General features: G+C 36.6%; 1 protein-coding gene across 1 annotated transcript in view; it reads left to right on the top strand.

Moving 5' to 3' along the window:
• The window catches only part of LOC100375739 (uncharacterized), a 70,592-nt gene that overhangs the window by 35,963 nt on the left and 16,712 nt on the right, over positions 1–17,917 (top strand). The window contains exons 21-31 of the mRNA XM_085504084.1: positions 157–1,011; positions 2,273–2,566; positions 2,980–3,270; positions 3,970–5,175; positions 5,663–5,778; positions 10,049–10,182; positions 11,216–11,451; positions 11,689–11,785; positions 14,108–14,361; positions 15,775–15,935; positions 17,363–17,531. Coding sequence (XP_085360210.1) covers positions 157–1,011; positions 2,273–2,566; positions 2,980–3,270; positions 3,970–5,175; positions 5,663–5,778; positions 10,049–10,182; positions 11,216–11,451; positions 11,689–11,785; positions 14,108–14,361; positions 15,775–15,935; positions 17,363–17,531 — 3,813 coding nt within the window. The remainder of the gene's footprint in view (positions 1–156; positions 1,012–2,272; positions 2,567–2,979; positions 3,271–3,969; positions 5,176–5,662; positions 5,779–10,048; positions 10,183–11,215; positions 11,452–11,688; positions 11,786–14,107; positions 14,362–15,774; positions 15,936–17,362; positions 17,532–17,917) is intronic.

The raw sequence follows: 17,917 nt of genomic DNA, 5'->3' as shown, positions 1-17,917 counted from the left end.
AGGTTGTAATAGTTGCAGTATGTTCATATATGGTATCTCATTTGCCTTTCATTTGTTATATATGGTCGTCCATCTGCATATTTTCATCAAAATCAATATTTGTTGTATATTTAATAACAAAAATATTAAAGTTGTTATTGGTTTGTTTCCATGCAGGGACGAACTGTGAAACTGATATAGATGATTGCGCTACCAATGCTTGCTTAAATGGTGGTGAATGCATGGATCAGATCAACGGTTATGGTTGTATCTGCCCGTCTGGTTACACTGGTGAAAACTGCGGTTCTGAACTGTACGAGTGTTCCAGTAATCCCTGTCAAAATGGTGGTGTTTGTCAGGATGAAATCAACCACTTTTCGTGCATCTGTCCCGATGGATTTCTGGGACTAGTGTGTGAATTTAATATCAATGAATGTGGTAGTAATCCCTGCCAAAATAATGGCCAGTGTTTAGATGGAATTAACGGATACCTGTGCCAGTGTGTTGTGGGGTATGTTGGTACTGAATGCCAAATTGACGTCAATGAGTGTGCCAGCAATCCGTGTAGCGCTGGATCTACCTGTGTAGACCTTGTCAATGGTTATACTTGTACGTGTAGCGTAGGGTATCAGGGTGTCAACTGTGATGTTGAAATTGATGAGTGTGCAAGTAACCCATGTATGAACGGTGGGACATGCACAAACTTGCTGGATTTGTTCATATGTCAGTGCGCTAGTGGATTCCTCGGTACCCAATGTGAGAACCAAATCAATGAATGCGCCAGTAATCCATGTTATCACGCTGGTACATGCACTGACCTTGTTGGAGGTTACCAGTGTGAGTGCGCTGCTGGTTACTATGGGTTACACTGTGAGACTGAAACTCACGAATGTGCCAGTAATCCATGTCAGAATAATGGAAACTGTGTAGACCTGATCAATGCATATGTATGTGATTGTAATCCGGGATACACAGGTATTTTCTGTGAGATCAACATAGACGAATGCAGCAGTGGACCTTGTCAAAATGGAGGTAAGCTTATAGAAGTTTTAATTTCAACAAACATGTTTTTTAACCATCCAATGAAATAACGTAATGGTTATCCATAGTCATCTGGTAATATTAATTAAAACCATTTCAGATTTATTGGACCCCGAAAAAATGCTTTCATAAAAGTCTTCTCTTCATGGTATTAGTGTATTATTTTATTATTTCTGACATTCTATAGGTCTATCATTCAGAGCTGTGCTTTCAGTGCTCACACATTATCGCGGTACTCTATCTGGGTATAGTTCTAATCCCTGTGCATAAATTATGTTGAATGTATAAAAATGATTTATTTAATATTTATCTTCTTCTTTTGAATCCCAAAACTTTAACTATATCCCTAACCCTGTTGCTCCCATAATGCCGAGTTTTGTGGTGAATTTTTGCACTGCTAACAACCTAATGGCAAAATATTATTTTTTTTTCATTTTTGACAAAACATGTAAATGTCATATCTTATGCATATATGGCAGTTATCAGTTTCTCTTTCAAATAAACAACATATATGAAAGGAAATAATATTTTGTTTTATTTCATATTTATAACTTTTTAGACATAATGCACAGTGAAAGTGGTGGCCATATTTGATCGCATGACTACCGGGTATATGCAAATGAAATAGTATTTAATATTTAGAGAATTAACTTTTCCATTAGTTATATAATTTGTAGATATTTTCACTGTGAAATGTATTTTATACATGTAAAAGTAGAAATAATTTCAAATATTGTAATATTATGTCTATAGATATAGGTATACTAGTATGAGATTTTGTATGTATTGGCCACAGGGTGTATATGGCACACAATGGTCATATGGTGTGTGGGAGTGAAAGCATTACTTCTTAGACCATCATCATATTTTCCCGCCAAAAGTTTCCTGCAATGTTTCCAGGGATTTATGTTATATGAATATGTTTATTTTGAAGTAAATTGATATACCCCCGGTAGTTTGAAATCTGAAAAATAAACATATTATATTTTGACTTTAATATGTGCATGTGTGACCAAGCTTAATAACCAGCACTCTCATTGGGCTGGTGAGATCCCTGAGTTTCACATTGGCTACAGAGCTTGATGCACATTTCAGTACGTTGGGCTGGTGAGATCCCTGAGTTTCACATTGGCTACAGAGCTTGATGCACATTTCAGTAAACTTTAAAAATTGATTTGCAATATTTGACATAATAAAATTATATGTATTCATTCTTGTTATGTTTTGATCCTCAGTCTATTTCCATTTTCAGGCACATGTAATAACTTGATAAATGCTTATACATGTGAATGTCTATCTACACATGGGGGAACCAACTGTGAAACACTGATCAATGCCTGCAATTCCAATCCCTGTGAAAACAATGCAGTTTGTCAGAATGACCCAGTAAACATTGGTAGTTTTATCTGTGCATGTGCACCGGGTTATACCAGCTTACTTTGTGAAGTGGAGATCAACGAATGTTCAAGTCAGCCGTGTCAAAATGGTGGTCAATGTCAGGATGAAGTGAATCGTTATTTCTGTGCCTGCTTAGTGGGATTTGCAGGTAATGTATACAACAATAGTGAATGAATTTAAAATATTTAATATATTGATGATGATCTCACTAACTCATTTGTTCCATTAGAAGCACATCTGATCTTCAGACAGCGTCCAACCTATTTCTGCAAAATCTGTTATTGCTATGGGCTTATAATATTCTTTTAAATCTCATTGGTACAGGAATGTATGTGAAAAACAAATCATGACTCCAACAAAAATGTTCAAATTATTTGTTGAAACATTGAACTTTTTGGTATAGAATTTTGTTTTCTTACCAAATATATGTGCATTATTCTTCCTTGATGCTATGAGTACTAAATTGATGACCCTTTTTTTTTCTGACATATTGTAATTAAATGATATGTTGTTGCTATGTAAGTCTATGTGTTCTTCATTGTCATTATTATTATCATCCAGGTGTCAATTGTGAATCCAACATTAACGACTGCGCTTCAGCTCCTTGCATATTTGGTGGCACATGTGTAGATGGCATCAATTCCTACGTCTGTCTTTGTCCCGATAACAGAGCCGGTGTCAACTGTGAATTGCCTGCGCCTTGCAACACCAATCCTTGCTTCAATGGTGGGATATGCCAACCGCCCCCTATAGGTCAGATTGAGCCATCATGCTTGTGTCTGACTGGGTACACTGGTAGATACTGTGAAGATGACATTGATGACTGTGTTTCAAATCTGTGTGGACCACAAGGTGAGTAAATTTAAAATGCTGGTCCAAGTAGAAACAGAAGATGAGAATATCTAGTCTTCTTATTTATTACTCAGGAATTGTGCAGACTACTCACATAAGTTTAAAATTAAAACTTAGTTAGGGGGTCAACATATTACAGTTTTAACAGAAGCATACATGTATGAACTATAAAATGAACTTCTCATATTAGCAAAAAAATTTCTAACTGTAGCATATGCACAAATCAAATTGAATTTATTCTGTTGAAAAAGGTTTGGTCAAACAGTTTTTTATAATATGCAAACAGTTTCCACAGCAACAATGAAAATACATTTTGTCATTAAATACATTAATGTTTTTTGTAAAGCATTGTAATATCAAAGTTTATGTGGAGAAAATAATAAAATGTCATAAAAATTGTCACTACCCGGTATTGTCTATTTCATGGGTATTGTACATAAAAAGTGGTCTTACATTTTACACTTTACCTCTTCTATTTTAAAACTCTCCTTTATTCTCATCACTTCAACTACCATAATTCTTCTTGCCTAAAATTTACTGCAAAATTATGTATATTTTTAAGAAATTTATAAACATTTTAAATATTATGAAACAAATTGTGCTGGTTTATTTCATGAAAAGTGACAGGTTTAATTAGAAATTAGACATATTACCCCGGTATTTTAATTCAGATACTAATATTTTGTTTTTGATTTTTAGGCACATGCATAGATGAAGTCAATGGCTATACCTGTAGCTGCAGTGTTGGCTTTACTGGACAGTATTGTACAGAGGTAGTAGACTCCTGTGATCCAAATCCATGTAAAAACTATGGATATTGTTGCCAGAAAGGGGTACCTGGATGCCCTGGTAACCTTAATGAAGGAGAGTATTCATGTTTCTGCGTGAACGGATATACTGGCGACAACTGTGAGAATGATATTGATGAATGCTTGGCCTCGCAGGTCGCGCCTTGCTTTAACAATGGCCGTTGTATTGACGGTGTCGCTTCCTACACCTGTGAATGCAATCCCGGATATACCGGCGAACGGTGCGAGGTTGATATCCCATGTAACCCTGATCCATGCGTTCATGGAATCTGCCAGCAAGTTGGAAGTTCATATGTTTGTGTTTGTGATGCTGGTTACCGTGGTACAAATTGTGATCTGGAAGTCACGCCATGCGATACTCAGCCGTGTTTGAATAATGGAGTTTGCGAAGTCATCAACAGTTCAAGCTACAAGTGTACATGTCAGGTTAACTATATTGGGAACAACTGCGAGACGTTAGTCACGCCATGTGACAATAACCCATGCGTGTTTGGGCTGTGTGAATACACTGTTGATACTTTCACATGCACCTGCTTTACAGGGTATACTGGGTCTATATGCGATATTTTAATTCTACCCTGCGACACCGATCCATGTCAGAATGGTGCGATTTGTAACAATTTAGTCAATGACTATACATGCACGTGTGCTGCTGGATACACTGGACGGGACTGTGAAAGGCAAATTACTGCTTGTGATTTGGAACCATGCGTTAATGGCGAGTGTCAGATCAGCGGGGATGCTTATTTCTGCACCTGCTTCAGTGGATACACCGGAACCAACTGTGATGAAATACTGCCACCTCTTCCCTGCAGCTCTAACCCGTGCCAGAATTCTGGAGAGTGTGTGGATCAGGGATATACTTCCTACGTGTGTATTTGTACCCCACCATTCACTGGAGAAAACTGTGAGGATATTGTGTCTGATCCATGTGATAGTAACCCTTGCTATAATAGTGGCTTATGTATTGATATAGATGGTGGCTATGAGTGTCAGTGTTATGCTGGGTTTATCGGTGACCGCTGTGAAACTAGTGTATCATCATGCACTCCACAGCCATGTCAAAATGGAGGAATGTGTTTCACTGATGCATTAGGTGAGCATAACTCTGACAAATTATATATGTGTTTTTTTTTCCCAAGTGTGTATCATCATTTTATAATCAGCAACGTTGAATTCCCGGTGACAAAAATGTTAAATTTCCAAAAATTGCAGTGTCAAGTCTCATAGGCAAATACTACTGTCATCATCTCATTAGTTTTACAGTAACCATGCAGTTAACTTGCTGAAAGAAATTTTACATGTCTCAAGCTAATATTAGATAAAGATTTTCACACATGGCCATTAGCTGGAAATGTTGCTGTTTTGGTGTATAAAACATTATGGCAGCAGCAGTAATTAATTTTCACACCCCAAATAAATCATAGAAGTTGGCCCTTCTTTGTAATTTAGTGGGACAAAAGCTTCAGGTATGTCAGCTCACAGTGGCAATCACTTGTATGTACACTTCAGAAAATGAAACTGCATGAGTGACTCCCTCTATGGGTACCTTGTATGATATCTTTTGTTTTTATTGTCTGTAGGTCCTTTCTGTAGTTGTGCAGAGGGGTATGCTGGTAATTTTTGTGAACTACAACTTGGTGTGTGTTTGCCCAATCCGTGTGCTAATGATGGAATCTGCTGGGAAATCAATGATCAGGTACAGTTAGCATGATATTACAAGCCATTTCCATTTATTCAGTCATTACATTATAGCTTAACCAATTCTGTTCAGTGAGACAGCCTCTTTTGGCAATTGAACATCATGTTATTCTTGTTTTATTTATTTCACTATATACTGTATTAAATCTGATTGAGCTATGTATTTTCGCCAATGCTTCCAATCTGATCAAAATCAAATACTAAGAATCTTTAATTATAAAATAGTGCATGGTACAATTTAGTCCAGTCAATTTATGGTTTGACCCATCACAAATTGCAACAGAAATAATTTCTTCACAATACATTCCAGGGAGGTGCCTAGATTGACATACTAAAAGTCTAGGAAAATCTAGGCTTCCGAAATATACCTAATTTGCATATATTCAAAATGGCTGTTTGGTGCATTTTTTTATGGAAAATATAACTATTAGGACATATCTTTAATTCTAGATGACATTTTTTAGATATTCAAGTTGCTGCAATATGGTTTGGTCTGTGTGTATGTATGTGATTGTGAGACATTTGATTGAATAACAATCCATTTGCATAAATCCAATATGGCCGTCAAAATAGTATCATTTAAATGTGCAACCTCGGGAAGCTCCTCAAAGTATGTTCCTCATAATGACTCCGTGAGCCGATGTTCAACCCCCACCCACCCCCACCCGGAGTCTGTAGTCAAATATCACGCCCAGATCCGATCCTTTGGTTCTCCTCCTGACCCCGGTACCACAATTTTTTTTTGGTTCGGTGGGAAGGGGGGCGTGTTAATGGAATATTTCGACCGGTTATTCGGAAACAATCCACGCACTGAGAGCAGAGTGGCGACCCTTAACCTTTGAGTTGTGGCCAGCCAAATGGAACGCATTGTTTTGCGCCGCCAGCACTCTGAAGTCTCAATGACAGAACACACCAGCTTCCTAGACCAGCAGACACAGCCATTGATGGGACACCACACGGCTAAGCGGGATATCCTGCAGTGTCATCTGGCTCTCATGGCAGGGGCTGCCTCTGTACAGCGGAATGCAGTTTTGACTGTTTTCACTGGGTACACCACCGCCTCAGTTACGCAGACTGGACCTCCCCCACCCTCTTCTTTTTTGAGAATGGAAGGAGCAGTCTCGGTGCCTTGGGATCCCACTGACCAGTTGGTACAGGTGAGACCTGCGAGCCAGTTTGGCTTCTGCCAAAGGCAAGCAGTAAGGACACCAAGCTGAGAAAACGTAACGACCAAAGTCGGCATCTACTGGCCAGAAGTAGCCAGGAGGCAAGCGTCCTGCCTCTTCTGGGGGAGGGAAGAGTGGCGACGCGCCACCAGGAAGAAGGGGGATGGGAATATGTCCGGCGGGAGGTATCAAACCTATCAACTTCTACAGGCCACGCGGGGTCTCCCCTCGGCGGAGGAAAGATCACCTCAATGTGGAACTGCCGAACCCACACATCTCTGTCGCACTGATTGTGTCGGTATATTCCAGTTCGGAGGCAGCGTGTAACAGATCCCTGTTTGAGGCACTGCCAGGGGAGCCCCGCAAAGCGGGAGCAATCTGATAGAATGTGGATGTGCCAACAGGCAGGGTTTTTTTTTTTGGACCCACTTGCCACAGTTATTACTCTGGAAACGGATGCCTCCCTCACATGTTGGGGAGTGCACCTATTGGACGAACAAGCCCAATGGAAAATATGGCCCCTGTGTTAGATTCACGACTGCCATATCAACTGGCTCAAACTGAAAGAAGTGTGCTTAGCACTACTTCACTTTCTACCCATAGCTGCTTCGCACGGACAACATAGCAGTGGTCTTCTATAGCTACAAGGAGGGGGGCCAGATCCCCCATCATTGTCAGTCCTAGCAGAGCAAATTCTACTTTGGTACCTGAAATACAATGTGGAGCTGAGAAACAGTCAAGCGGACACCCTCTCGTGGCGGCGGCGTCTCCAGAATGCGGAGTTGTGGATACCCCAATGGGTAACCTCCAGACTGTTTCGGCGGTGGGACGGTCCAAGGTTAGACCTATTCACTACACCCCGGAATGCCAAAAGGGCCAAGCAAGGTCTGGTTTCCACTACTGTTGGAAATGTTAGTCGAAACACCATGGGTACTTCCAGATCTGCTGTCCCAACCGGAAGGCGCACTGCCTTTGAGGCCAATGGTTTACCACTTACACGCATCAAGGCTCTCAGTTGACTCACTCAGTGGGCTGCTAACGTCCAGGGCAAACAGGGATCCCACCAACACAGCCTACGCCTCAAAATTACGTGCATACACTGATTGGTGTGGTGGAAGAGAGATCCATGTCATCCTTTGTTGGCCAGACAGCTGACTTTTTGTCCATCATCCTTTCAGCAATTGTTGGCTATAGGTCAGCCTTGTAACCCACCATTGGGATTCTTTGGGGACGAGACTAGCCGGTTGTCCTATTATTAGGAGACTGTTTACTGTTTAATCAGAGGCCTAGACCCCGAACGAGGGAACCAACCAATTTGAAATTATCAGTTGTGTTGGCTGCTCTAAGCAGACTGAGCCTTTCCGATCAGCACCACTTTTGACGTGGAAGACAGTCTTCCTGCCCTCGCCTCAGGTAAGCGTTGGGCTGAATTAGAGGCCCTGTCCTTCTCTGACGGGTGTGTCACCTTTATGAACAATCAAGTAGTGATAAAGACACAAATCGGGTTTCTCAACAGGAAGCAAATCCCAGCACGCAATCTACAACAATCGTAATTCCTGTAGATACAACTGCTCCACAGATTGTTGCAGTCAGATGTGCGTGCAGAAAGCACAACCTTGAATGTTCTGCAGTTTGTGGTCAATGTCGAGGATCTATTGCACAAATGTAGTTCAGATATCTGATGAAGATAGCGATGACGATTAGCAATTACATTAATCAAACAATAAATTTTGGACAGAAATATAACTATATAATACAGTTTGTTAAATCAAAAATATAGTTTATAGAGTTGAAAATTTATGTTTAAATGGTCTATTATGTATATAGTATAGCAGGTGTTTCATTTTTAGATGTGACGGCCATGTTGGATTTATGCAGATGAAGCATCCGTCTACCCAGGAAACCATTTATTTACATCTTTTCTGTACTGCACGATTCTGTTTAAAATTGTATTCTATATCTTAAACTTATTACTTATGTCACATAGAAGAGAAGCCGGAAGAGAAGTTAATTAAATAATTATATTATCGCGGCCATATTGGACTTATACAAATTTTCATCTACCCAACCAACACATTTGGCACTCTTGTACCTTCTCCGACTCAAAACAGTATCATGGCATCATGAATTTTTATAATACCTCATCTAGAATTAAAGATATGTTCAAATAGTTTTTGTAAAAATGTGCAAAACGGCCATTTTGAATATATGCAAATTAGGTATATTTCGGAAGCCTAGATTTTCCTAGACTTTTAGTATGTCAATCTAGATACCTTTTCGAAAAGCACGGTGAAGAAATTATTTCTGTTGCAATTTGTGACGGGTTGGCCCCCTTTTTTTACTAGAATGACTGGACTAATTGTGCAATATACATCAATTTTTCCGAACCATGCATTCGGACAAAATTTAGCATGTGATATGGACAGACAGTTACTTATAGGAGTGTTGGTTCTGATTAAAATAAAAGCATATACCCTACATTGTATTGAATGAACAGAATAAATGAAAAACTACTGTACACCCCTGGATGCAGACCATACTTCAAGTTCACAAGAACAAGTGGCACACATCAAAAATTATATGCAACATTGCATTTGAAAATGCATGGTTGATACTGGAATATAGCAGGAAATTGTCATAAAGTCATTATGATAGGATAATAATCAGACATGTCTCATTGTATGTGGTTTCTGTGGCCAAATGCTATCTGCTTGTTGGATATATACTTATGTTACACTGGAGTAATATCAATGGATAAATTGACAGGTCTGCCATCTTATTTAATCATACAACTGTACATCACAAACTGCTCTGTTATTTTGTAACCTAGTGCGGCATCTATTCATCAATTGATAAATTACTTACATGTACTTCCCCCCTTTCCCTGCAGTTGTCAGGGAAATGTCTTGGTTTAACTTGTATATGGTATGTTAGAATAGATGAGGTAGAAATGTATGCGCTTTGAGATTTGGTTGTCAGATAAGATTCCATCTCTATTAGCACAGCAGTGTTTGTTACCTTGTTATTATAAAGTGTTTGTACAATATAAATGGTGAAATTTGACAGCTGGAGTAACATCTGATTTCTTACTTTGTCTACCAGGTGTTCTGTGAGTGTGTCAGTGGATACACTGGATTGCTTTGCGAGACAGAAATAATCCAATCTGTTGGTTGTTTTCCAAACCCTTGCAATGGTGGAGACTGTTTAGAAGATTCATTGGGATCTGTTGTCTGCAGGTAAGCAATGTGTAACTACTGAAATGTTGCAGGGAGATTTGCAGGGGTGTTTGAAAAGACTAAATGTCACCAAATTACTTCGCCTCTTCAGGAAGTGACATCACAAGTAAAACTCCCTCTGTGGCAAAAGTCTAGTTTCAGTTGTTTTTTCTCCAAGCTTACCGGTAATCCTCAAGTATGTGACATCATATTATCACTTAATTGTGCCTTACATTATCAACTAGGAAATGCAGTTTACTCATTCTTAGCAATATTTCTTTACTTGTGAAACTCATGGACATTATTTCTTTGTACAAATTAAAGCTGATCTCAGCATACATTAGACTCATATAAAATCTAAACTCTTGGTGCATTACTGTAGAATACTTTATTTTCGCTTGGAATTTATTTTCGCTGAAAGGATGATTCCATGAAAATAAAATCCAGTGAATAAACTTTTTTTTTCTCTGATATTTCACATTAAACTCATCAAAAATCGGTGAAAATAAATTCCATACAAAACGCCCAAAAAGCCTTTTCAGTGAAAATTAATTCCAGCGAAAATAAAGTATTCCACAGTAGTTTATAGGTCAATAATTTTGCTAGCATAATGTAGTATAAAACCAGTCAAGTTTTCAATGTCTTTGAAAAGTTATGGCGTCATATTTATGCATTTTTCTATATTTGATGAGTTGAGACATGCAGGACAACATCTTTACTGGGAGAATGTCAACTTTTTACAGTGAGAATCATTGTCATTGATAATTTCAGCTTATTCAAATTGAGGACTTGTCTGTTGGATTCCATCTGTCTGTTTATGTGACGTAATGTTTTGTGCATTCACTACAGTTATTTTTGGATTTTTTGTGAATTTAACCGATGACAATATTGGTTTTATTTTTATTTGTCCTTAACTATTTCTGAGTGTCGGTTAAATCTAGAAACAGAAATTGATAACACATCAGTTATCTTGTAATAAATATCTGAAACACATACATGTAGGTTTTGTGAGTACATGTCATTGTGATAGTTTATTTCTTATTACTGTTTTTAGATGTCCTCCTGGTCTAACTGGAGATCGATGTCAATATAATGACCCATGTATCAGTAGTCCCTGTCTGAATGGTGGTGTGTGCATATCAACACTTACTGACTTCACATGTCTTTGTTTTGATGGATATGAAGGGGAGTTTTGTGATAGTACATTACCAGCTTGCGCTGGTAATCCATGTGTTAATGGTGAATGTTATGATACTGGTCCTGATCAGTATGCATGTACCTGTGTGGCAGGTGAGTTATTTCCAATGCCAGGGGAAAGGGAAATTGACATTGCTCATGTTTCACTCAGAGGATGTTTCCGTAATTTATTATTAAATTTTATTTATGTAAACTGAAATTAGTGGTTTTATTGTCATATTCAAAAAAATGGAAAGCATGTCATACACATGAAAACAACAACAGGAAATGCGGTTATAACTGTTTTATTTTGTAAATGTTTTTCTATTAATTGCTTTTCATCATAATCAGGATATACTGGTGTAAATTGTGACTTGGAAGTTGATGACTGTGAGAACCATAACTGTCAAAATGGAGCAACTTGTATCGATCAGACCAACAGTTACAGGTAAGATGTACTCCATCACATTTCAATATCCTTGTGGTCCATTATAAAACAGTATCATCCCAATTTGCACATGAGTGTCAAATCTCTTTTATGCTCAAAATTCTTGTAATTTTATTCACATTTTCTGTAATTCTCACTGAATTCAGTTTTAATTGCTTCTAGTTTGTGATTGAAAAGTTTGAAAATATTACTTGGAAACTAATATTCTCGACAACCCAGAAAGACCCAAAGATCTTTCTACCTTAATATTTTTGTACACACCAGTTTAAACTAATATACACCTAAACAAAACTTATATCCAATATTTGTTTGAATATGAATATTTATTGACTTCAAATTATACATGTGTACACTATGAATTATTGTCGCTATGTATGTTGTGGTTATTTAGACTAAATTCTCAAAATCCACTGTGACTCCCTATCCATATTTTACTCTAATGACATTTTTACTGCACTAGAAATTACTCAAAAATTGCATTAATTAATTAAATAATGTCATTTACAGTATTCACTAACTTGTATACATTATATAGCAGGATGCAGCTAAAGGTAGTGCCTGTCACGGCATTTGTTTGTGAGTCTCACAAAAAACGATGTGTACCTTTCATTACTAGCTTGCAATTTGCTGTGACATGTAAGCCATGTGACATGTAAGCCATGAACAATTCCACTATTGTATTTTAGATGTAAAAAATTAAATATACCAGCAAAACATAAACAAGTACATCCAGCTACATGTATATAAAGAAGAGGTATATTTTTTCTGAAAATGTCAGGTTACAAACTTTGTAGTTATAACACTATCTTTCTTTCCTGGTGTAACATTCCTTGGTGTTTCCAGTTGATTTATATTTCTCTTCCTCTCGTAGTTATGTCTTCCTCAATTCTTGAACACCCTCTGTTGTGCCTTCCTTTTAGCTGAGTGCAGTATAGTGGCATCTGATCTGCCCTGGATTGTAAGTATATTTGGTACGCAGTGAATTCCACTATCCATGCTGTAACCTTCATAGTATAAGAAAATTGAGTTCAATCTTATTACATTGCTAAACTTGGCTGTCATAATCATTTATCTAATTGCTGCTTATATCACTTCCTTTACCAATATATGTATTACATGTTTCGATCAACATCCACCAACATGTTCCCTGCTTTGATCAACATCCACCAACATGTCTGCTTTGATCAAAATCCACCAACATTTTGCCTGCTTTGATAAACATCCACAAACCGGTTGTCTGCCTTGTTCAAACTATACTGTCCATGGTTCAACATCCACCAACATAATGCCTGCATTGATCAACATCTTCGAATAGATTACCAGCTTTGATCAACATCTACCAATTGTTACCTGGTTGTATCAACATTCAGCAATATGTTGCCTACATTATTCAACATCTTCCAATGCATTAGCTGCTTTAATCATCCAACATGTTCTTACTATTTATCACTTCTATTCTGACCAACATCTGTCCTGCTGGTCATGCTCCATCATGTTGTCTGCATCTTTTTATGTTTAGTAGACACATTTAGTACTCACCAACACACTGTCAACATTCTGATACATTGCCAACACCAACCAACATATCATATATAATCAAATCTGCCAGATCTTTTCATATCCAGATATCTATGCTACTAAATGCAGAATGTATTGTATAATACACAATGATGCAACAAATTGTTGTTCAGTTGTTTGTAATATTAAAACTGTTTTTTAATCAATACAGCATTTTTAATTATAACTTTTTAGCTTCATGTGTACATGTAAATAAAGTTATGTTATTGTTATTTTTCAATGTTCAGTGTTAGGCATGTTGCATGGAACCATATCAAACATTTCTTGAGATTCAACATCTGTGGAGTTTTAATGCTACCATAATTTGTTTTGTTCAACATGTCATGTTTATTATTATTTCCTGTTGGCAGTTGACACTTGTGTTAGATTTATATTACCGGTAAACCAGGGAGTTATTACAGTTTTGAATATATTATGTATTTGCTTTATAATAGAGTGCACACGATCCAAGAATTATTATACTGCAACATTCAAATACGAGTTATCTCTGTCTTTTATGTACACTCTTAAAAATAAGTTTCAGACTAAAATTGTGAAATTGACTTTTATTTGTAGGAATTTAGATTATTTGCTGATGCAAGGATTCTCACCACAATGCAAATTTTTCGAAATGGTGAGAGAAAAACAAAAATGAGTTGCCTTTTCTAGTCTATTATTTTTTTCAATAGCAGTGACCACTACTGATAGAGCAAATACAGAATGATGTGAAATGTACATTCATAATTATTATTGTCACTGTTTCAGATGCGTCTGTGCTCCTGGATTTATTGGTCAGCTTTGTGAGAATCCCTACACATGCTTTGACAATCCCTGTCTGAATGGTGCGCAGTGTGTGCCCACACCTAATGTCGAATTCAATACCCAATACACATGTGTTTGTGCAGACATGTTTATTGGTGCAAACTGTGAACAGGTGAATTACTGCTCAACAAATCCATGTCCATCCGCAGTTTATTGTCAAAATTTAGACAGTTCCTATTTCTGCGATTACTGCTTTGGTAAGTTTTAAATTGTCACATTTTTTTTAGTGATTTATATTAAGCAGGTTATAGTTTGTAATATGCAGTTTTTGACTTTCAAACCAATTGTTGTATGTGAATATTATTTGTTTTTGTTTACTCTTGTTATGTTATGCATGATCTAGAGCTTTATTTATAATAATAGGTGCAATACAGATACCCCTCATTATTATTATTAGTGGAAGTGACAATCTGATGTGAAACTAGTGTATTGATATGAGTTATTAACCAAAGTAAATTTTCATCACCTTACACAAAATAAAACCACACAATTTGTTATCATACTTTTTTTAAGTGCCAACGTATCCCAAACAGATATGTTTCACAACAGTTACAATATTTGTTCTTGATTGCATGACATCCCTGGGATGAAATGAGTTACATGTATGAGATATTTCAACACTTCACAATTTATACATTTTTCAATAATATGAGGACTAATTTTTTTTGCCAATTAGTACATGTATTTACTAGCTTACTGTCTAACAATAACATCCCAGCCCTCTCAGATTATGTACATTTTGCCACTACAATGGCTGATATTTCAGCACTGGGCCAAGTTTCATTTAACCACTAGATCTAATAGCATTTCGTGTTAGTGCTACTTACACTAACCACTCATCAATGTCAATTTAAACACCATGCGTATCACAGACTAGTCTAGCCATTTCATTGTGTCACCTTTCACAATTCAAATAATTTGAAAAAATGTCATTTTAGGACCTTTAAGAATCATGATGAGTATTATAGCTGATAAAAATAATAATATGAAAGAAATACTCAAATTACACAAAATCTCATCAGAAAAAATTGTACAGTGAATTTGATGAAGGCATGAATATTTTTTTATCAAATATTTCTAAATGTGTTATTGTTTTAAAATCAAAACATGTTCACGGATGCATAACGGTAAATCGACCAATGATTGAAGGAAACCCACAAAAACTGTTGGGTAATGAACATTTACCAAGTGGCTACATGAATAGCCAATGAAAGCATATTTTTTGAATTTGAATGTAGCATTTCCAGTCATGTCTTCATGTAACTTACTGTATTAATCAAAAGGTTAAGACAATTTTAAGTCTAATTTTCAGAAATAAGCAAAACAAGTACCGGGTAGTAGTTTTAATATTTTGCATGTCTTAAATTGAAGTTATGTAATTGTAACATATTATGCAAATATAATATATTATTATACATCTGTCACCGTAACGCCATAAGTTACAGCTTGCCGTTATTTTGCGGTATTTTATGGGGTATTTTCATCCTACCATATTAGGAAATGCGAATTTGAATGATTACGCATTACCTGGGAATGTTCTGTATCCTTCATAGTGATATTTCAAGGAGAATTGCTGGTATAATTCAAAATGTTATCATTGTATTTTGTAGTTAATCCTTGTAATAATGGTGGCACTTGTGAAGTAGATATCTTGACCACATCTGGATACACATGCTCCTGTATGGCTGGTTTCATCGGTGACGACTGTGAGATTGACTTTAACGAATGCCTCTCTGGCCCATGTTTCAATAATGGAGTCTGTATTGATGCAGTAAGTCAGTTTTTTTTAACTACATATCAGGTTTTGTGAGAATGTTTGCTATTCATGTTATTTTTTTTGACTCCCGTGTGCGATGAGTCTTTGCAGTTAGTGTGTCTGTGTGTCTGTGTCTGTCTGTGTGTGTGTGTGTGTGTGTCTGTTCCACTGATATCTCAAGAACCATACATTGATTTTTGATGAAACTTGGTGCATAGATGCTCTGGGCCATTGCACAGATTTGATTAGGTTTTGGTAAAAATCCATGCATATAATAATTACCTAATTTGCATGATTTTTAGCTGTTCTATGATTGTTCCACTGATATCTAAAGAACCACTCATTGGATTTTAATGAAACTTGGTAAATAGATGCTCTGAACTAAAGCGCAGATTTGATTAGTTTTGGATAAAAATCTGTGCAATATTAATTACCTAATTTGCATAATGATTAATAAATTTTTGGCTTTTCCACTGATATCTCAAGTACTAATCATCATATTTCAATAAAACTTGGTACATAGATATCATAGGACACTGCACAGACCTGATAGTTTTTAGGGTACATATTAACTGCCTAATTTGCATAATTAATTAATTTTCAGCTTTTGATATTTCAAGTACTAATCATCACATTTCAATAAAACTTGGTACATAGATGCCATAGGACACTGCACAGACTTGATAGTTTTTAGTGAAATATCAGCACGTATTAATTACCTAATTTACATAATTAATTAATTTTCAGCTTTTGATATTTCAAGTAGTAGTCATCACATTTCAATGAAACTTGGTACATAGATATTACATTACGCAGGCCTTATTAGTTTTACACTCAAATCAGTTCATATCAGTTACCTGATTTACAAAATTGGTTTTCAGCTATTCCATCAATATCTCAAGTACAAGTAATTTTGAATTAATTTTTAATGTGTCTTCAATACTCGGAGTTCACGGGAGTTCTTTCTAAGCTTTCTTTGATTTCATTTTGCATGCAATATTGTTGCTGATTCAGATTTCAATAAAGCATAAGAAAATTATATATTGGTTGTCTCAGGAAAAATGACATTCGTAACCCTTTCAAAATACTCGCATGTGCATATATTTTATGAACACTTACCTTGTTTTCACTGAAGAATTTATAAATTACAGGGATACAACTTTGATATCCATGTATATGTATTCCATTCTCATTCATGTTGAACTTGTTTTGACCAAAGACTTCACAGAACCAATAGATGCTTGAAAATGAACAAAGTTATTCAAAAAGGAAAGAAACATGCAAGAAAACGGAACAAACTGGGACAACACTAAACATTTTTTTTTCACATATTCACATGCTTTATTATTTTAAGAAATGTATGTATTTCTCGCAAATCACTTTACTTTTGATTGGATCTGATTTGATTTGATTCATCTTGTAAATATTTTGTATCACTATAGGTAAATGGCTATACTTGTGAGTGTGTATCTCCGTACTCTGGTGACCGATGTCAATACAATCCATGTAGCAGTAATGAATGCAGTAACAATGCACAGTGTGTACCAACTGATATGTTCAATTATCAATGTCTTTGTCCTGTTGGACTGACTGGAGTTCACTGTAAACAGAGTAAGTACTGTCACACATTATACAATCCATCTTGCGTAATTACTTATTTATCACAGAAAAACAAAAATATAAATTGTTCGAATAGCCTGACGAGGTCGTGTGAGTTGCGCCCTCCACGGTGCTCCAAACCCGACACACGTCTGACAGAACAATGTAGTTTTTCACTTCCCCCGACTATTTTTTTTCGGCACCAATCAAATTGCAGGAATGTCAGTTAGTGACAGCCATCAAAAAGTAACCATTTACTGCAGGGTTTATTTGTTTGTTGACATATTGTGTGATAAGGTGCTGGCACATTTCTGCCCAATGTTTATCATCTTGTTGAACACAGTCTGTGATTTTTGCCGACAATGCAAACTTGGCTTTGATTGACGGTGTTACCATGA

This window comes from Saccoglossus kowalevskii, chromosome 9 (assembly GCF_978046115.1).
Source record: "Saccoglossus kowalevskii chromosome 9, keSacKowa6.1, whole genome shotgun sequence".
In the NCBI taxonomy this organism is placed as follows: domain Eukaryota; kingdom Metazoa; phylum Hemichordata; class Enteropneusta; family Harrimaniidae; genus Saccoglossus; species Saccoglossus kowalevskii.
Note: the sequence above shows the minus strand (reverse complement) of the source record. Positions and strands in the feature narration are given on the sequence as shown.